The following is a 22,654-nucleotide window of genomic DNA, read 5'->3' on the forward strand; positions in this document are numbered from 1 at the left end:
TGGTGAAGCGCAACTCGTGGGCTAATTATCCTATAGTGACATCCTTAAACAATGGATTGGCTCAGTGCATGGCAGTGAATGAATGCAGACAGACAAAATGCATCAGTCTTTGGAACCACTGCACTGCTCAGAACTACAAATAAATGTAAGATTATATTCAATGTCTTTTGAAATCAAAGCACATTGCATAGCCCTTGTTTATCACAGTGTGTTATGTAGCAGGTAGCCTAGAGGTCAGAGAGGGACAGCAGGCGAGTTAAAGTGCCTTCAGAAAGTATTGTAATGACCTGACTACATCATAAAGGAACAATTGTCCAGACAGATGATTGAGTTCACGAATTGACGGTTTATTAACCCACTTTACCCAGGCTACTGTTTGGCCAAATAAATGAAAGAACCCACAAGCCAACCGTGACCTTCTCCTGTGAAGGCCAGACGTGAGAGAGAACAAAGGCTAAACCCGGTCTTAACTTCCAATGCTCCATCCCCCTGCCCAACCCCCCTCCACGCCACTCCGCCAAGATGCCCGGCATCAGAACATTCCAGGCATTCCCGTGATTGGCAGATAGCAGGTTGATTGGCATGTCGGACCCCATGAACACTGGGTACTGGTAAGAAGTACAACAACCACCTCCTAGCCTAACACACAACAGTCTGTGCGGGTCGCTACAGTATATAGCCTTTGACTTATTCCCCATTGTTACAGCCTAAACTCTACATTGACCTCATACATCTACACACAATAACCCATCATGACAAAGTGAAAACATGTTCTACAATTTTTGGCAAATCTATTAAAAATTCTAAACAGAAATTAATTTACATAAGTAAATCACACCACTGAGCCAAAATATGTTACAATCACATTTGGCAGCGATAAAACCGGTGAGTCTTTCTGGGTAAATCTAAGAGCTTGGCACACCTGGATTGTACAATATTTGCAAAATAAAAATATTCCAGCTCTGTCAGTTGGTTGTTGATCATTGCCATTGTCAAGTCTTACCATAGAATTTTCACGACGATTTAAGTCAAAACTGTACCGTAGCACCCCGTATTATCGGCAAATTCAGCGTTTAAGAAATATATTACTAACAGTGTTATCTTGTGATCAGGCCATCAATGATCTGTGATTATTGGTGTCGTAAAAATGTTTGCTAACGGGTTAGCAATGTCAAACATACTATCAGCTTTTTTTATAAGCGGTTTAGCAAAAAAAATACGTCCCGTATTGTCGGCATACGGCCCCCAGTTATTGGCCACCTTACCATTTTGCTCAATTACAAGATATATCCGATAAATTTTGTTTTAAAAAAAGACACCAACCTCATATCCGAAGTGTTCACTAGTTGGCTAGCCTTCCAGTACAAAAAAAAAAAGACTGGCCTGTCAACTTTTCATTGCGTAGCCCGGTGTGCCCTCCTGTAGACTCTTACAAAATGGTTCTTCACCAACATCTTCCGTGTTGTAACCAAATGTCTCATTATTAGTTTCAGATTAATATTGTTTTGAGAAAGTAGATCCCAGTTTAATACTAACAAATTAGTATGAATAAATAAAGTAAAAAGTTGGATATTAAATGGTGTGGTCTGTCGCGCAGTCGAATTTTACAATATACAGCGTGTCCCACAAAATGTGTAAATATTACTTTTTTGAAACCTCAACCTAATTTACATACGTTTCAATAAAAAAAAGGAAAAAGAAAAAAGTCAGTGGCCAGCTAACGTAAACTCACCCTATTCCGTACAAATGTGCGTAACCGCGACATTCAAACGAGGCTAAAGAGAAAACTAACGGGACTGTAGCAACTGTGTTCACTTCAAAATCGGGGGTGTGAGCTAGGTTTCTATTCAAGCGTTTGTAACGGATGTGAAATGGCTAGCTAGTTAGCGGGTACGCGCTAGTAGCATTTCAATCAGTTATGTCACTTGCTCTGAGACATTAAGTAGTGGTTGCCCCTTGCTCTGCAAGGGCCGTGGCCTTTGTGGAGCGATGGGTAACGATGCTTCGTGGGCGACCGTCGTTGATGTGTGCAGAGAGTCCCTGGTTCGAGCCCGTGTCGGGGCGAGGGGACAGTTTAAAGTTATACTGTTACATTGATGCTGTTGACCCGGATCACATCTGGTTGCTGCGGAAAAGGAGGAGGTTGAAAGGGGGGTGAGTGTAACGGATGTGAAATGGCTAGCTAGTTAGCGGGTACGCGCTAGTAGCATTTCAATCAGTTACGTCACTTGCTCTGAGACATTAAGTAGTGGTTGCCCCTTGCTCTGCAAGGGCCGCGGCTTTTGTGGAGCGATGGGTAACGACGCTTCGTGGGTGTCAGTTGTTGATGTATGCAGAGGGCCCCTGGTTTGCGCCCGGGTCGGGGCGAGGGGACGGTTTAAAGTTATACTGTTACACGTTGATCGACATGGTAATGATCTATAGTATTGGAGAAGAGTTGAAAAACCTGACCCTCCGTTACATCTTGACATGTCATGTCGTAACGTACAGCACGCATAAAGCAACTATTTCTGTCTTACAATCTCTCTCCACCAGGTGTAGCACTTCTCTCATCTTTTAAAAACAAGAAATGGACAGTGACGGGGGTAAGGGGGATACCTAGTAATTTTTTTGTCATCATTGCATGCGATCATCATTCTCAAAGCCGCTGTTTACTTATAAGATCACTTTAGCACCGCCCTAAAAACACGATTCAAATTTGAAACAAACCTTCAAATAGGTATGTAATGACACATTATATAAACTCTTTAGCGTTTCATTTACATTTTAGAGGCGATAAAGTGATAAGTTGGACAGATCGAGTAAAAGTAATTTTACCACACGACATCTCACTACCACGCATTAGTTTCGCTTCCCCACCCGCCATTTTTAAAAAGACCCGACGGGGCTCATTGCCTGCTTGAATTATGCAGTGTTTAGGTCATGTAATTGATTTTGTTGGAAAGGGGAGAAATTATGCTTTACAACGGTATTGACATTACAGCTGGTGGAGGAAAATTAGCTAACTGGTAAGCAACTCGTGTAGCTCTGGCCTTGTGTTTTAGGTCAGTGTCCTGCTGAAAAGGGGAATTTGTCTCCCAGTGTCTGTTGGAAAGCAGACTGAACCAGGTGTACCTCTAGCCTGTGCCTAGCTCTAGTCCATTTTGTTTCCTTCTTTTCACTGTATTTTTAGTATTCTGTAGAAATTACAATGTTGACCCAGCCTTAGTTCGATCACAGCCATTAAACTCTGTTTTAAAGTCAGCATTGGCCTCATGGTGAAATCCCTGAGCGGTGTCCTTCCTCTCAGGCAACAGAGTTAGGAAGGACGTTTATGTTTGTAGTTACTGGGTGTATTGATACACCAGCCAAAGTGTAATTAAGAACTTCACAATGCTGCAAAGCGGAGTGCCTGGATACAGACCTTAGCCGTGTTATGTTGGCCATATACCACAAACCCAAGGTGATTTATTGCCATTATAAACTGATTACCAACATAATTAGAAAAATAAAAGCCAAATCAAATTTTATTGGTCACACAGTTCGCAGGTGTTAATGCGAGTGTAGCGAAATGCTTATGCGTCTAGAGTCGACAGTATCTAACAATTCCACAACAAAACCTAATACAATCTAGTAAAGGAATATATATATATACACACATTAGAGGTCGACCAATTAATCGGAATGGCCGATTTAAATCGGGGCCGATTTTAAGTTTTCATAACAATCGGAAATCGGTATTTTTGGGCGCCAATTTTACGATTTTTTTTACATCTTTATTTAACTAGGCAAGTCAGTTAAGAACACATTCTTATTTTCAATGACAGCCTAGGAACGTTCTGCCTCGTTCAGGGGATCCCCCTTGTCAACTCGGGGGATCCAATCTTGCAACCTTACAGTTAACTAGTCCAATGCTCTAACACCTGATTACATTGCACTACACGAGGAGCCTGCCTAGCCAGCATTAAACTTATCTTATAAAAAACAATCAATGACTGTCATTGCTCCAATGTGTACTTGACCATAAACATCAATGCCTTTCTTAAAATCAATACACAAGTATATTTTTTAAACCTGCATATTTAGCTAATAGAAATCCAGGTTAGCAGGCAATATTAACCAGGCAAAACTGTGTCATTTCTCTTGCGTTCCTTGCATGCAGTCAGGGTATATGCAACAGTTTGGGCCGCCTGGCTCTTTGCGAACTAATTTGCCAGAATTCTACGTAATTATGACAACATTGAAGGTTGTGCAATGTAACAGGAATATTTAGACTCATGGTTGCCACCCGTTAGATAAAATACGGAACGGAATAAACATTTTGTTTTCGAGGTGATAGTTTCTGGATTAGTCAAAGGTATATGGTTTAGAGAGAAATAGTCAACGCTTTATAATTCCTGTAATAAGTTGCGGCTGAACTTGACAGGGGTTCCTTCGTTATTTTACCGTTCATTTCTTCCATAGAGTGTCTTGATCTACTTCAAATAAGGTCTGTGTTTCATGCAGGCTTACACCGCCTCAACGTTTTGATACCCGTGTAAATCTCACTAGGATAAGGTAACGTTTGTCAACATATTTTCATAAATCCACTCTACAAATGTTTTTATCTTCGCTTATAATTTAGCCAATATTGATCAGTTACCTTGTCCTATGGATATCTACGCAGTTATAAAATTGGCACGGTGATGTAAGCCTACACGAAACAGACCTTTTTTTAAGCGAATCTAAAATGATCCTATGCAATAATTGAAGGAACCGCTTTTCGGATTTTGCTAAAAAGGTGTCATGGGAATTATGACTCGCACTTTGGTTGTCAATTCTTACCATGCCCATTATTAAAATAGGATTTCCTGCATATAGAAATCAAAGTTTGTTTTCAACATTCATCACAGGTAACTTACTCTATTTTTATTCAAACAGTTGAGTATTTGTCTCCTAAGCAGACTCTTCAGTATCATTGTCACTTCAGAGCTGTGTGCGTGTATTTATGTATTATATTAAGTAAAAATAAGTGTTCATTCAGTATTGTTGCAATTGTCATTACAAAAATGTGTGTATGATATATATATTATAAAAAAAGTATTATATATATACATACATGTCCTCCAATAAATCGGTATCGGCATTGAAAAATCATAATCGGTCGACCTCTAATATATAAAAGAACAAAATATGGATGAGCAGTGAGAGCAGCTAAGATGCAATAGATCATAAAGAATACAGTATATACATATGAGATGAGTAATGTGAGATGCGGCCTTATTTAAGTGACTAGTGTCCCACTTAAAATGGCCAATGATACCAAGTCCGTAGGTAGGCAAACGCCTCTGTGCTAGTGATGGCTGTTTAACAATCTGACGGCTTTGAGAACTGTTTTTCAAGCGCTCTGTCCCAGCGCTCATGCACCTCCCCTTCTAGATAGAAGCGGGGTGAACAGGTAGTGGCTCGGGAGGTTATTGTCCTTCATATTTTTTGCCTTCCTGTGACATCGGGTGTTGTGTCCTGGAGGGTAGGTGGTTTTCCCCCAGTGATGTGTTGTGCAGACCTCACGACCCTCTGGAGAGCCCTGATGTGTTGTGGGCGTTGCAGTTGCCATACCAGGACATGATACAGCCTGACAGGATGCTCCCAATTGCGCACCTGTAAAAGTTGGTGCGAGTTTTCGGTGACAATTTTTTTTCAGCCTCCTGGAGGTTGAAGAGGCACTGTTGCACTTTGCCACACTGTACATGGACCATTTCAGTTTGTCGGTGCTATGTGTTGAATGCTGAGCTGTAGTCAACGAACAGCATTCCTCCGGTCCAGATGGGATAGGGCGGTGACTGGTATACCACGGCGGCTCGAACCACCCAGTATATAATAGGATGTAAGGCACCACAGGGAGTTACAACACCCGGTGCAGGTTGCGGAGACACACTATGGCTCTTCAAACGTAATTCAGATGCCTTTTAGGGTTACATCAAATAGGCTAACTGACATCACACTGGTTTGAGGAATTAAAATGTAAGTGATCAATAAAAAAATAAAGGTGTTTATGTCATAGGACAGTCCTGAAGCATATGTACAGAGTGCATTAAAACTGCACTATAACAAAATCCTATAACAAATGCCATTTAAAAAGTCAAAAGCAAAGAAAAATATAAACTAGGGAACTGCCTCTTTTCATAGCCACGTTGTAAAAAGGGTATGGTGAAAGTAAAAATCTTGCACAAGTACCTCAGGTGTTAAGCAAAGAAAAAATATAAAGTAACAGGCATCAATGCCAGACTGTTAAGTGAGAAGCACAGGCGTGGCCTGAAGGATTTCACCAGTACATTCAGTCAATCATCCTCCCCCGAGGGTTAATCTTCCTTTTGTTCTGTGACATCCTCCTCAAAGACAGACCTGGGTGTGAAATCACTGCTGGTACTGGGGCCATTTTCATCAGATTCTTGTCGTCCCTCAAAATCGTCCTCGGCACAAAGCGCAATCTCTCGCAGGTCCTCTGGACTTTCCGGACTCTTTCCAGTTAACCGCTGAGAGTAGATAACAGAATATTAGCTTTGAACGTCGCACACTACCTTACATTTAAAAGCATCCACCATAGATCTTAAAGAGATGGAAAATAAAAGGAGCCTGTGGCCATCAATGTCCCAGCTCTTACCTCTACCATGTCAGCCATGTGCTGTACATGTTGGACCAGTTCCTGAAGCTCATCATTCTCAGTCTTCAGCTGGGCTATCTGCTCATCCTTGGCCTCGATGCTTTTGTGCAACTGCTCAAACAAGGTATAGTCACTCAGAATGTGGCAGATAAAAAACTTTAAGGTAGCTTGACAGAATACAATCCACTAAAATGTTAACGTTATCAGTTTAAGGTCAATAGCTAAAATAATACCACTATGCAGGAAAGCACCAAAAGACAACATGGGGCAGAATTCCATGAGATTAATGGTTTCAAAGATATGGAGAGTACACAGACCAACACCCATTGTTCCAGCTGGAGTGTTGCCAGAGACTATGTGATTGACTCATTTTGAACCGTGGGAACAGGACAAGTTGATTAAACATTAGTCAGCAGCCTTCAGTGATTAACTGACCTTCTCATTCTCCTGGAGCACATTGTAGAGCGCTTTACGTCTCTCCTCAGCTACCTCTTTCCAGTAGGAAGAGGGAGGGGTTTCTGAAACAGAGGGGGATAGGCCATTTAAATTAAACTACAGGACAAACATCGTAGATCAATTAAAAAATAAAGACATTCAATTCTATGGGATTATGATAATGGGCATTGTACATGTAGACAAAATGTGAGCCAAGTCCATGTTGATGAAACATTGTTGGGATAAATGGGGTAAAGATAATGACCAGCCATAACCACTATTTGTCCTTGTAACACATTGAATACCAACATACCTTTGACCATCAGCTCGTAGGTCTCCTTGGTAATGCCGTCGGGTCGTTTGTCATTCTCTGCTTTTGGTGATGTGACAGCAACTTCAGCCTTCACCCTCTTTGAGCCCTTCACTTGTTCTGCGTTCCACAATTTCTTTCTGGAAACCTTTCCTGTCTGAACACATGAAAACCTATAATTACTTGAACTGCACGTCAGTGCTAGGTTGGTAGACATTTGACCAGAACACTTTTTAGTTAACCAAATACAGCAATGTCAGTGACAAATTCCAATTGCATACCGGTATTACTTTGCCTAGGTTGTTATTGACTGCAGAAGGCTGGAGGACTTGCAGGGTTTTCCTTGTGGGTCCCATGGTCTTGAATGGATCCACCCAAAAAAAGCTGTAAGATAAAATGCATATAAAGTCAGCTCCACATTCAACTGAAAAGTTACATGTGAAAAGTTGCACAGTTTGACATTTACATTTAAAAGTAATTAACAAAACTGTACAAGTCACCATGTGATTACACACAAAACAGAATCAGTGAGGCATTTGTTACACCCTCCCCTGAGAAACCACTAAGGTGCAACATCGGTGGGAAACAACCCAATCTGCACTCCCTGACCCAAGTATTGTGAGCATTCACCTGGGCATAGTGCCATTCAACTGCTCTTACTCCGGTTACACTCGTGATTGTCATCGTGGGATGGCAAAATAAGTGAAGTGACTGAATGGCTCTACGCATCTGACTGAAGTGAAGGTTCAAATGTTACTCAAAATCACTTCCCGTACTACAGCTTTGCTTGATTGAACTCCGGTTGCAACAGAACCAATGGAAAGTCCAAACCCCATCTACCTGGCAATCCAGACAGGCTAAAGCAAACTCAGTACTGGAAAGATTAAGTAGTATTTGAACCCATGTCTGGTATCCAACTGACTGGCAGGCAAGGGAAAGGGGCAGGTCCATCCTGCTCTGAGCACCATTGATGGGGCGATTGCCTTAAATTCCCACGGGCTGCAATTGGCCTTCAGTCATCATCTTACTCCCTGACATTCTTGAACAAATAATTACCGTGGGAACAGTTCTCAAAAAGCTCATTATGGACTACTACAAGTTAGTGTGCAAATAAACCAAAGCAGTTAAATGGAGGTAGATGTCAAATTTGAAAAAGTTTAGTTAATTCCAAGGTGTGCGTGAGTGGACAATAATTAGTTTGAAGGATGCGAGGTCACTGTTCAAGGCCCTTTAACCACTTGTAAGGTATCGTCATTCATAATGTGTGCCTTGCACATAAAATATATTATTGTTAACTTGGCATTACTAGAGCAAACATGCAGCAGACTGTCAGGTATTATTGGCTGACAAGCAGACTGTTGCTATAAGGTTGAAAGCACAGAATCTACTAGAATTTCATTGTATGCTGTAGCGTTGACTTCACTGGAACTAATTGGCCTAGATCAAACCATGTAAAACAGCCAAGACCTTTATGCCTCCATTATATTTTACAGTTGGCACAACGCAGTCGGCCAAGTAGTGTTCTCCTGGCATCCGCCAAACCGAGTCGTCTGTTCGACTGCCAGATGGTGAAGCGTGATTCATCACTCCAGAGAACGCATTTCCATTGCGCCAGAGGCCAATGGCGACAAGCTTTACACCTCTCCAGCCGACGCTTGGCATTGCACATGGTGATCTTAGGCTTTGGGAAACCCATTTTATGAAGCTCCCGATAAACAGTTCTTATGCCAAAGTTGCTTCCAGAGGCAGTTTGGAACTCAGTAGTGAGTGTTGCAGAGGACAGATGATTTTTTACACGCTTCAGCACTCTGCGGTCCTGTTCTGAGAGCTTGTGGCCTACCACTTCAGTTGTTACCCCTAGACGGTTCCACTACACAATAACAGCACTTAGTTCACCGGGGCTGCTCTAGCAGGGCAGAAATTTGACAAACTGACTTGTTGGAAAGGTGACATCCTATGACGGTGCCACGTCAAGTCACTGAGCTCTTTGGTAAAGCCATTCTACTGCCAATGTTTGTCCATGGAAATTGCATGGCTGTGTGCTCCATGTTATGCATCTGTAAGCAACAGGTGTGGCTAAAATAGCCCAATCCACTAATTTGAACATATACAAAAGTATCACCCAAAATCCACATGGGGAAATTAGCCCAATTTAACAATGTGGACAGTTTGTTACTACCTAACACAAGCTTGTATTTACACATCACAGTTGAGTGAAAATAATCTATTTTTTACATCAGATTGGTGATGTAAATATAGAAGTCATTGCTTTAAAACAGATTATCGCATCTTTGGTTTAATCATACTCGCCTGTCCTCACACCGACAGTCATGCATCAATAAAAATCTTAGTTAAGTTCATTATGTAATCCAACACGTTTAGTGGTTGTGCAACACCAAGATTTTTTATAATATTTGTCAAGTCCACGAATAAAATTTGATGCATAAGTTGATTTCCAACAGATGCGCCAAAGAACACACTGCAACACCATGGTGCAAGGCAAACACAACATTCCATTGGAAGTGAATGTACTTCTGGTGTACCAAAAAAAGCAAGGACACCGTCTGTCTGATCAAGGCATTAGAAGGCAGTTATGAAATTCAAACCGCAGGGGGGAGGGGGGGGGGAAATAGGGGTGCTCTTTATAAAAGCCGCTGGCCACAAACATATTTGGCAGTCAAGAAAACACTGAAATAAGAGAAAGATCATTTAACCGTTTAGGCCTAACTGTGGAGATATTTCGTTGAAATGACCGCCAAAAGTGTTGCTTGCCTTTTCGTATTGGCCCACAAGGAGCTGAGTTGCTATATGGCTACTACAGGTTATTTTATTCGACAGGTATATGTAGTATACCCAAGCTCGTTGTGATTTGTCTTTGTAGAGTGCAAATGGACATGTAGTAGCAATGAATTGGCCTATTACCATACAATTTAAATTTGAGTGATTCATCTGCGAGCCTATTGATCACAGTAAAACAAGCTCATCGATTAGAATCTGGAGTGATCGATTGGTAAATGTTGACGAGTGAGCAGTTTAAGGTACTAACAGGGAGTAATTTTTATGCATAGTCTTCAACATATGGATTACGGACATTTTATACCAGTGTTTTGAAGCTCTGCCATTTCAAAGATAAGTAACAGGAAGCAGCAACAATAACATTTTCCACTCAAGGAATATTTAAAATAAAAATCTGTAAGAGCGATTTAAAGAACCCAAAAACGTGCTGTGAATTATTGAATTGGTCCTGGATAGTAACAAACAATGTTTACCTCTAAAGTCCAGTATGACCAAAAATCGATCAATAAATTGATTCCCCTTTGAACCAAAATACATTCAAAACACTGATGACCCGGATTGGCTGGCCTAATGCTGACGTTAGAAAAACTTTTTTTTTTTTTTAATATATATATATACATATACACACATATATATATACATATACACACATATATATATACATATACACACATATATATATACACACATATATATATACATATACACACATATATATACACATACACACACATATATATACATATACACATACACATACACATATACACATATACACATATATATACATACACATACATATATACATACACATACATATATACATACACATACATATATACATACACATACATATATACATACACATACATATATACATACACATACATACATACACATACATATATACATACACATACATATATATACACACATACATATATATACACACATACATATATATATATATATATATATATATACACACATATATATGTATATATATATATATATATATGTATATATATATATATATATACATATATACATATATACATATATACATATATACATATACATATACATATATACATATATACATATATACACACACATATATAACTAAGCAAGTTAGTTACGAAAAAATTATGATATTCAATAACGGCCTAGGAACAGTGGATTAACTGCCAGGGGCAGAAAGACAGATGCTCTTGTCGGCTCGGGGATTCGATCTTGCAACCTTCCGGTTTCGCTCTAACCACCTGCCGTTTACTCAGGATTTACACCCAGGATTAAATGTCCCTAATGGACACATTTAAAACACTGGTGAGAAACGTAAATTGTAGGTCCTAAAAAGGCAAGTTACTACGCTTGAAACAGTGACTTGAGAAGGACAAAATAACATCGTTGCAATGCAGACGAGAATGTCTTAATACTGGAAGAGTGTGCTAAAAATGATTAGTTAACATTGTAACAATAGAAAAAAGCCGCCAAAAATGCATTGAAGTGGCTGGCATGGTATGGCCAGACAAAAGGGGAAAGTTACCTGAATCTTTGGTATGACCAGGTTTCGGGTAATGGCAACTGGCTAAATAGTTAACATGATCTATGTCTTGCTCAAAAAGAACGTGGACCAAATTAGTTAGTAAAGTAGAAAAAAAGAAAAAAATTCAGTAGGGCAAAATCTAGTACAGTCACGTTAACTGTTAGCAGTACACCACAGCCAAGCTAACATTCAAATTGTTAAAAAAAATAACGCGATATCCTTTGTGTGAAACACTCATTGACTTAAGTATATTTGACCTTTGAGTGAAACTAAACATTTTAGAAAAGCATATAATAATGTAACTTACTGTTTTGGCAGCTTCCGTGAGTGTTATAGCAAAGATGTCCTTGCTTCTTTAATTCTCGGAGTCACGTTTCTTTCTCGCCAACTCGCGCCAGGAGCTTAAATATCCTGTTAAATCACGTGACACATGTGATGCTTCTTCCGGATTTTGGAAATTCTTCAAAATAAAAGTTTTGGCATGACCTCTGTTGTCCAGCACATAAGAACCAAACATACCCGAGATCGTTCAACTTTATGATACAAGTACCAAACTTGGTACACTAATTAGTGATCGGGTGATTCTGCAACTTCGGGCACTGCAAACTTTCAGAAATTAAAACTTATTCAAACACCATTTTACCAGTATTGTACTTGTTTTCATTTGTCTAGAAACTATATCTGATAATGGCTGCGTTCGTACTATTCAGGAATGTATATATTTTGTCATTTTTCCCCGACAGCCATAGACAAATGTCATTTCCATCACGTCATTAAACATCCATTTTAGTTGAAAATGAAAATATCATTCAATTGATTTATAACGGATTTCTTATACATTTGTACATGAACTTCTATTGAATATTATTTTAAGTGATTAATGTTTTCCAAATATGAATAATTCAACACGATGCCTGAATGTATAAACTTGCCTTGGTGACAGCTGAAAACATTTATTTATCATGAAAAATAAGATATTTCCACCCAACCTTTTTGTAAGATTATGACAACAACCATATGATTTTCATATCAAAAACAAATAAATGTATGTAAATTATACATAATACAGTGGGGCAAAAAAAGTATTTAGTCAGCCACCAATTGTGCAAGTTCTCCCACTTAAAAAGATGAGAGAGGCCTGTAATTTTCATCACAGGTACACTTCAACTATGACAGACAAAATTAGAGAAAAAAAATCCAGAAAATCACATTGTAGGATTTTTAAAGAATTTATTTGCAAATTATGGTGGAAAATAAGTATTTGGTCACCTACAAACAAGCAAGATTTCTGGCTCTCACAGACCTGTAACTTCTTCTTTAAGAGGCTCCTCTGTCCTCCACTCGGTACCTGTATTAATGGCACCTGTTTGAACTTGTTATCAGCATAAAAGACACCTGTCCACAACCTCAAACAGTCACACTACAAAAACTCCACTATGGCCAAGACCAAAGAGCTGTCAAAGGACACCAGAAACAAAATTGTAGACCTGCACCAGGCTGGGAAGACTGAATCTGCAATAGGTAAGCAGCTTGGTTTGAAGAAATCAACTGTGGGAGCAATTATTAGGAAATGGAAGACATACAAGACCACTGATAATCTCCCTCGATCTGGGGCTCCACGCAAGATATCACCCCGTGGGGTCAAAATGATCACAAGAACGGGTGAGCAAAAATCCCAGAACCACATGGGGGACCTAGTGAATGACCTGCAGAGAGCTGGGACCAAAGTAACAAAGCCTACCATCAGTAACACACTACGCCGCCAGGGACTCAAATCCTGCAGTGCCAGACATGTCCCCCTGCTTAAGCCAGTACATGTCCAGGCCTGTCTGAAGTTTGCTAGAGAGCATTTGGATGATCCAGAAGAAGATTGGGAGAATGTCATATGGTCAGATGAAACCAAAATATAACTTTTTGGTAAACTCAACTCGTTGTGTTTGGAGGACAAAGAATGCTGAGTTGCATCCAAAGAACACCATACCCACTGTGAAGCATGGGGGTGGAAACATCATGCTTTGGGGCTGTTTTTCTGCAAAGGGACCAGGACGACTGATCCGTGTAAAGGAAAGAATGAATGGGACCATGTATCGTGAGATTTTGAGTGAAAACCTCCTTCCATCAGCAAGGGCATTGAAGATGAAACGTGGCTGGGTCTTTCAGCATGACACTGATCCCAAACACACCGCCCGGGCAACAAAGGAGTGGCTTGGTAAGAAGCATTTCAAGGTCCTGGAGTGGCCTAGCCAGTCTCCAGATCTCAACCCCATAGAAAATCTTTGGAGGGAGTTGAAAGTCCGTGTTGCCCAGCAACAGCCCCAAAACATCACTGCTCTAGAGGAGATCTGCATGGAGGAATGGGCCAAAATACCAGCAACAGTGTGTGAAAACCTTGTGAAGACTTACAGAAAACGTTTGACCTCTGTCATTGCCAACAAAGGGTATATAACAAAGTATTGAGATAAACTTTTGTTATTGACGAAATACTTATTTTCCACCATAATTTGCAAATAAATTCATAAAAAATTCTACAATGTGATTTTCTGGATTTTTTTTCTCATTTTGTCTGTCATAGTTGAAGTGTACCTATGATGAAAATTACAGGCCTCTCTCATCTTTTTAAGTGGGAGAACTTGCAAAATTGGTGGCTGACTAAATACTTTTTTTGCCCCACTGTATACTGATTTACTTCAAATATATTGGTTCTGATGGAAATTACAAGTTGTGGTCGAAATGACATCTATGTAAAAAAAATATATATATATGAAAACAATATTTTATTGCAAACATTTTGAACAACAAGCATTGTTAAACATTTCATTAATATAAGATAAAGATTCCAAAACACTGGAACTAGCACCTTTTCAACATGAGAACAATGTCTTGTCCTTGACTACACTTAGATGCTACAAATGTAAATTCTAGCACATATATAGAGGGAAGAGTTAATTGAGAGCCACACATGTTTTATTTTATATATGCTTTTATGCCCTGCTTTGTATGTACTATATAGTGAGTTTCCAAGTGTATTTAAGGCTTAGAAAGAGAGCTAAGTTCCTCCCAGACCAAGGCATCCAGCTCCATGTGCCTTTTGGTCACTGGATGGTGCTCAGGGACATGTCCAAGCACATGCTGTGGTCTGTACCATATGATGTCGTCTCTCATTGGCCATTTACACAGGTAGTTCTCTGCAAAGTCAATATGCACAACGATCTCCTCTTTCCCCAGATTGTCTTTTAATTCTCTCAGCTGAGTATTGGTGTGGAATGTTGTACACGCGTTTCCCCAACTTCTCTTTCAATCCTTTTGGAGAAGTCCTCCAGTAGAATCAGCAGTGCCACACACCTTGTATTTTACTGTCAAATGTACAGTGAACTTTTCCATGTTTCCCTCTTTTTGTTTTTCTTCTCTCTCCCTTCAGCTTTGTTTTTCCGCTCAAACCACCATGTCTGCTCAACAGCATCAAAGTCAGATGTTTTAAGCTCTTTTGCTTGACAAAGGGAGCACTCTGTGTACATGTGGTCTTTCTTCAGGTTCTCACAGCACAAAGACTCAATACGTTTATCAATGTTGCTGCAGCTGATCACTTTGTGATGCTGTAGTTTGTCCGCCACGAACTGGAGGTTGGCGTGGGTTTTGCAGAGACATGTGTCCCGATCCTGGACTGCTGGCTTGACAACCCCAAAAAAGACGTCTTTTGCAGAATTCACAGTAGGAAATATGAATTTCTGAATATTCCCTCTTAAACTTCTGATAAAGGTTCTGAATTGTGCCATTCAAGACGCTCTTCTGCTTTTTCTTCTTGTTCCTCGTTAGTGTGTCCTTTTTCCCTGTTGTTGCTCTGCTGTTGTCATCACGTTCATAGAATCTAGTGATTTTCTCTCCTGTGGCAGTGCTAATTCTCTCCTGTGCCAGTGCTAATTCTGTTAACACAGATTTTCCTGGTGTATTGAAGACTTGATGGCCTGTTTTCATTTGCCCTCATTGCTTTTGCTGAAAATCCAAATTCTCTATTAGTGACTTTGACAAGGCCATAATTTCTCAGGATGTTGCCTCTGAGAAGACCGGACGTGAACGGATGTGTACGTACATGTACCCATGACAATATTAGTATCTCTTTTGTTTCCTACAGCTTACATGGACACATGAAGAAGGGCAACATTTCACTTGTGTTCTCATGGGGGTCAGTCTAGGACAGGTCTCCACATGTCTGGACATGTACGGACGTCTAGTTCACTTGTGTACTCCTGGGGGTCAGTCTAGGACAGGTCATGGCATTTTCAAGTTGAATAATATCCCGGAGGGGATTGGGTTCACTGATCCACATGTCTGGACATGTACGGACGTGTACGGACGTGTACCCATGACAATATTGGTACCTTTTGTTTCCTACAACTTACATGGGTACATGAATAAAGGCGCCAGTTCACTTGTGTACTACTGGAGTCAGTCTAGGACAGGCCAACGAACTGTCAGGTTGAATACTATCCTGGAGGGGATTGGTTTCACTGCTGTTACAGAAACTCTCACTGCTTCCTTCACACAAATGATCCCAACAAAACAAATTATAAAATACATGTTGGTTCAACACAGGGGTGGGGGTCACAATGACCCGAGGACAGCGGGAGGGTTGATCACAAGGGCAGGTATTTGTGACCCAAGGACAACGGGAGGGTTAAAGTTCTACCACAAATTAAAGAAATTATAGCCTGTTTGGAAATGACTTAATGGACTGTTTTCATTTGCCCTCATTACTTTTGCTGAAAATCCAATTTCTCTATTAGTGACTTTGACAAGGCCACTAATACACAAGCAATATTTACCTCGATTTCTCTTCAACTTCTGGACATCACATGTGGAACAACTTTTTATTTTATTTTATTTTTTTAGCCTAACTATAAAAAATGTTTTTTAATTAACAACAAATCAATACAGGAAGCACATGTGGGAACACACGTATATATGAATAATATACAAAGGACAATTGGGCTAGGGGGTACAATATCACATTACACAAGGACCTTAATTATAATAATTATATTTATTATAATTATAACTTATAATTATAACAGCTTTTTTGTTAGTAGAGTATTTAATTGTCTTAAAATACAGTTCAATTTCTTTTTGTAAGGTAAGAAAATGTGTTTTTTTTGTTTGTAAATTCACATTTGTGAATATGCAATTTGGCCAAAAGAATAATGAAATTAATTACATAAAAATGTTTCAGCTTATTTCTATCGTAGGTAAAGAATCCAAGCTGTATATCTCTCCACAATAGTGAAAGATCTTCATAAATGTGTTCAATTATAAATCTACTGATGTCTTGCCACAGTTTTCTTACATGAATACAATGCCAAAAAAGATGCAACGCTGTTTCTGGGTGGTCATTACAAAAGGAGCAATTTGAGTTGATGTTTTCCTTTAAACTTCTTCATATAGTGGTTGGCAGGATAATATTTATGAATCATTTTAAAGGAAACTTCCTTAATTTTGTTAACAAGTAGGTATGTGTGTGGCAACATCCAAACTTTTTTCCAACAGATATTATCCATAAATCCATTCCAATAAGGCATGACATAAAGTATAGATACAACATCCTGCTGAAACAAGGTTCGTATCGCTTTGTTGTTGAATGGACCAAAAGAGGAACAAATCTTTCCTACTGGTGAGTCAACAGGGTCAACGGAAGGTTGGCTCTGAAGGTCAGGTCTTGACACGTTCCTGAATAATAAAGCAACACCTGAGGGAATGGCATCTAAAACAATTGCAAAATCTTTAGGTGTTACAGGGACCTTGTAAAGTGATAAAAATTCCTTTTAACTGAGTAAAAGACCCTCTGCATTAACCAGTTGGCTCACCAATATGATATTATTTCGGAACCAATATCCCAAAAACAAAGAAGTATTTTTATACAACATATGACGATTATTCCATATATAATCTATATGTGGAGAAAAATTATGCTTATAAATTAAGGACCATGACAAGAAAACCTGCCGATGAAAAGTAGAAAGTGTCACTGGAATTTGTCAATATTATAATTGCAAACCAACATGGAGTTAAGGCCACCGAAAGTAGAGAAGACATGATGAGGAATAAAATTCCACATAGAAGTGGGTCTTCTTAGGAATTGTATTATCCAATTGATCTTAGTATTAAAGTATTATTTAAGATAGTAAAGTCCAGATAATTCAGCACACCATTCTCATAAGTGTTCATTACAACAGTTTTCCTAATGTAATGGGTACACCATCAATGTTTAACTTATGGATAGTGTTATTTTTAGAGTGAAATTTCTCAAGTCTAAAGAAATAGGATGAATTCTGTTCTCCCTCAATCAATTTTTTCCTAGATCTAATAAAGGCTCCTTCTGCTTTTAATCTATATATATTATCAAATGTATTTTGTAACTCAATTAGTTTCATCTTCTCCTCCCCCGAGAGGCCGGCTGGGGACCTCTGAGAAAGGGAAGCTATCGTAATGATCACCTTTTCCTCCTCAGCTCTTCTGGTCTTAGCAAGATTACTACCATATTTTCTAAGGTATTTGGACACAAATTTAAAGAGCTCCCAGTTCTTGCAATACGATTTTTCTTCACAAGCCCTTTCCCAAAAGGGTGAAAGCAGATCTTTAACCTCAAACTTAACTATATCATTATTTAATAGTGAGATATTTAGCTTCCTGTAGGATGGTCTACCAAGGTTAGTATCAGGGGTAAATATTTTGATATCAATGTAAATGGCCCTATGGTCTGTGAGGAGAGTAGTACAAATATTTGTAGTAACACACTCACTATCAATACATTTGGATATAAGCCAAAAATCTATTCTGGATTGTCTGGAACCTGTTTTGTTACTCCAAGTGAATGATCTGTCGGCCGGAAACCTCTCTCTCCATATATCAGTAAGATCAAACTTTTCAAACTCAAATTCTGATTGGTTGGCCTTCCTGGGGGCCATCTATCAGTTGAATTATCTATAGTACTGTTAAAGTTCCCTCCTATCAATAATAACGAATTCAGAAATTTAGATAACCAATGAAGTATGTTTCTCATGTTTGGTGTTGTACCCGTTTACAGTAATGAGTGTAATGTCATTGTAACTGATCACAAGACAAATAAAGGGACCAAAGGGGTCACATTCCGAGTGTAGAATATTACCACCAAAGGTATTTTTCATTGTAGTGACACCAGCGGGGCGTTCAGATCCATGGGAAAGACAAATATCGTCGCCCCACTGTGACCGCCAGAAGTTGGCATCAGCTGAAATTGAGTGAGACTCTTGAAAAAAGCTGAAATCTGTTCTAAAATGTTTAGCAAATAAAAATAAGGCCTTGCGCTTCACATTGTTTCGTAACCCCCTAGCATTAAGATAAACTATAGACAAAGACAAAACAACAAAGATTATATAAAAGTATAAACTGTAGTAAACTGATGAGTCAAACGTAGGAGCAGTGAACGTAAACGATAAGGAACAGAGATCTGCACCATTTAAATCAACTTAAAGTGAAAATATCTTATTCCATAAACTCTGAGCTAGACGTTATCCGGCTTTTGAAATTCAACTCAACTGAAAATTATGTTCAAGACCAAACTAAGAGTTTTTTTTTTTTAATAGTTTTTTTTACCTTTATTTAACTAGGCAAGTCAGTTAAGAACAAATTCTTATTTTCAATGACGGCCTAGGAACAGTGGGTTAACTGCCTGTTCAGGGGCAGAACGACAGATTTGTACCTTGTCAGCTCGGGGATTTGAACTTGCAACCTTTCGGTTACTAGTCCAACGCTCTAACCACTAGGCTACCCTGCCGCCCCGCCCCGTTCTTGTAGTAAGAGAGACTAATTTGGAACTATTCTGATACATAAAATACAAAATAATAATTTAAATAAAAGGGTACCTACTATTTTAAGTGCATATGAAAACTGATCATAAAAAATTGTAATTTTAAAATGAAAACACAATAAATGCCCCCCAAAATGCCATATATACCAGTGGAGGCTCCTCAGATGAAGAAGGGGAGGACCATCCTCCTCAATGAATTTAATAAAAATAAAAATTGTGAAACATTGAAAAAGTAATTGTTTGTTAAAACTATGCTCAATATATTCACGTCACCAAATAATTGATTAAAACACACTGTTTACATTGCAGTGCTAGCTGTGCCACCAGAGACTCTGGGTTTGAGCCCAGGCTCTGTCGCAGCCGGCCGTGACCGGGAGGTCCATGGGGCGACGCACAACTGGCCTAGCGTCGTCCAGGTTAGGGAGGGTTTGGCCGGTAGGGATATCCTTGTCTCATCGCGCACTAGCGACTCCTGTGGCGGGCCGGGCGCAGTGCACGCTAAACAGGTGCACGGTGTTTCCTCCGACACATTGGTGCAGCTGGCAAAATCAAAAGTCAGTGTCTGGTGTGGCCACCAGCTGCATTAAGTACTGCAGTGCATCTCCTCCTCATGGACTGCACCAGATCTGCCAGTTCTTACTGTTAGATGTTACCCCACTCGTCCACCAAGGCAAATGCAAGTTACTGGACATTTCTTGGGGGAATGGCCCTAGCCCTCACCCTCCGATCCAACAGGTCCCAGACGTGCTCAATGGGATTGAGATCCGGGCTCTTCATAGCCATGGCAATCACTGACATTCCTGTCTTGCATTGCGTTGAGATTGCCTGCAATGACAACAAGCTCAGTCCGATGATGACCGCCCCAGACCATGACGGACCCTCCACCTCCAAATCGATCCCGCTCCAGAGTACAGGCCTCGGTGTAATGCTCATTCCTTCAAAAATAAACGCGAATCCGACCATCACCCCTGGTGAGACAAAACCGCGACTCGTCAGTGAAGAGCACTTTTTGCCTGTCCTGTCTGGTCCAGCAACGGTGAGTTTGTGCCCATAGGCGACGCTGTTGCCGGTGATGTCTGGTGAGGACCTGCCTTACAACAGGCCTACAAGCCCTCAGTCCAGCCTCTCTCAGCCTATTGCGGACAGTCTGAGCACTGATGGAGGGATTGTGCGTTCCTGGTGTAACTCGGGCAGTTGTTGTTGCCATCCTGTACCTATCCCGCAGGTGTGATGTTCGGATGTACCGATCCTGTGCAGGTGTTGTTACACGTGGTCTGCCACTGCAAGGACGATCAGCTGTCCGTCTTGTCTCCCTGTAGCGCTGTCTTAGGCTTCTCACAGTACGGACATTGCAATGTATTGCCCTGGCCACATTGCAGCATGCCTAAGGCACGTTCACGCAGATGAGCAGGGACCCTGGGCATCTTTCTTTTGGTGTTTTTCAGTCAGTAGAAAGGCCTCTTTGGTGTCCTAAGTTTTCATAACTGTGACCTTATTTGGCTACCGTCTGTAAGCTGTTAGTTTCTTAACGACCATTCCACAGGTGCATGTTAATTTAATTGTTTATGGTTCATTGAACAAGCATGGGAAACAGTGTTTTAACTCTTTACAATGAAGATCTGTCAAGTCATTTGGATTTTTACGAATTATCTTTGAAAGACAGGGTCCTGAAAATTAGGATGTTTCATTTTTTGCTGAGTTTAGCTTAGCCAACTCAAACACCTGGCTCAAACAGAGAAATATGCTATGTTAGCTAGCTGGCTATGGCTATCCAACACGGGAACTCTTACAAGTCAAGGTGAGCTTTTGGTTTCGCTAAACTGCTTGCTGACTGTACACTGTATTGCATGATTGTAGCAGGTTTACTAACACATTAATTCTAGTAGCTATGTTGACTATGACGTTAGCTAGCTAATATGGTAATAACGATGTAGGCTGTGTGTAGCGGTTATGATATGAAGGTTTGACTTAAGTTTTTTTTCCTCGCCTGGTCATAGACAGCTGATGTGTTGTGCAATGAAGTCCTCAAGCAAAGGTAATAGGTGAGAATTTTTTCCGCTAACATCCTTTCTGAATTTAAAAGTAATCCTCAAAGTAATCATCTAGTTTTTCAAAAGTATCTGTAATCTGATTACAATATTTTTGCTGCTAACGCAACGGATTACAGTCACCATCTTTTGCAATCCGTTACTCCCCAACCCTGCACGTGTGCAAGCGAAGTCATGCATCTCGCTCATTGCAATATCTGTGGTGAGGCTCGTGGAACCAGCATCACTACTCTGGACGGCTCTGACTTAGAATATGTGGACAACTACAAATACCTAGGTCTCTGGTTAGACTGGAAACTCTCCTTCCAGACTCACATTAAGCCTCTCCAATCCAAAATTAAATCTAGAATCGGCTTCCTATATAGCAACAAAGAATCCTTCACTCATGCTGCCTAACATACCCTCGTACAACTGACCATCCTACCGATCCTCGACTTCGGTGATGTCATCTATAAAATAGCCTCCAACACTCTACTCAACAAACTGGATGCAGTCTATCACAGTGCCATCCATTTTGTCACCAAAGCCCCATTCACTACTCACCATTGCGACCTGTACGCTCTCGTTGGTTGGCCCTTGCTTCATACTCGTCGCCAAACCCACTGGCTACAGGTTATCTACAAGTCTCTGCTAGGTAAAGCCCCGCCTTATCTCAGCTCACTGGTCAACATAGCAGCACCCACTCGTAGCACGCGCTCCAGCAGGTATATATCACTGGTCACCCCCAAAGCCAATTCCTCCTTTGGTCGTCTTTCCTTCCAGTTCTCTGCTGCCAATGACTGGAACGAACTGCAAAAATCTCTGAAGCTGGAAACACTTATCTCCCTCACTAGCTTTAAGCATCAGCTGTCAGAGCAGCTCACAGATTACTGCACCTGTACATAGCCCATCTATAATTTAGCACAAACAACTACCTCTTCCCCTACTGTATTTATTTATTTATTTTGCACCTCATTATTTCTATTTCTACTTTGCACATTCTTCCACTGCAAACCAACCATTCCAGTGTTTTACTTGCTATATTGTATTTACCTCGCCACCATGGCCTTTTTTTTGCCTT

General features: G+C 40.2%; 1 protein-coding gene across 2 annotated transcripts; it reads right to left on the reverse strand.

Moving 5' to 3' along the window:
• Positions 1-326: 326 nt before the first annotated feature.
• On the reverse strand, positions 327-12,117 carry LOC129830800 (geminin-like). Of its 2 annotated transcripts, none has more exons than XM_055893540.1 (6): positions 12,017-12,117; positions 7,649-7,751; positions 7,371-7,524; positions 7,058-7,140; positions 6,623-6,733; positions 327-6,494 (listed from the first exon to the last, which is right to left on the reverse strand). In XM_055893540.1, exons 2-6 carry the CDS (start codon positions 7,721-7,723, stop codon positions 6,321-6,323), a joined length of 597 nt encoding a protein of 198 aa, XP_055749515.1. In that variant the 5' UTR covers positions 7,724-7,751; positions 12,017-12,117; the 3' UTR covers positions 327-6,320. The 2 variants fall into 2 exon arrangements, with proteins under 2 accessions (XP_055749515.1, XP_055749514.1); XM_055893539.1 differs by lacking the exon at positions 12,017-12,117 and adding an exon at positions 7,998-8,251.
• Positions 12,118-22,654: the final 10,537 nt, after the last annotated feature.

The sequence above is a fragment of the Salvelinus fontinalis genome, chromosome 32 (genome assembly GCF_029448725.1).
Source record: "Salvelinus fontinalis isolate EN_2023a chromosome 32, ASM2944872v1, whole genome shotgun sequence".
NCBI classification, from domain to species: domain Eukaryota; kingdom Metazoa; phylum Chordata; class Actinopteri; order Salmoniformes; family Salmonidae; genus Salvelinus; species Salvelinus fontinalis.

Excerpts from the sequence above, each read along its gene's own strand:
- LOC129830800 (XM_055893539.1), bottom strand. Across the intron at positions 6,734-7,057 it reads TGCTCCAGGAGAATGAGAAG|TTGCACAAAAGCATCGAGGC; the intron begins GTCAGTTAATCA and ends TTGTTTGAGCAG. Across the intron at positions 6,495-6,622 it reads ACATGGCTGACATGGTAGAG|CGGTTAACTGGAAAGAGTCC; the intron begins GTAAGAGCTGGG and ends ATCTACTCTCAG.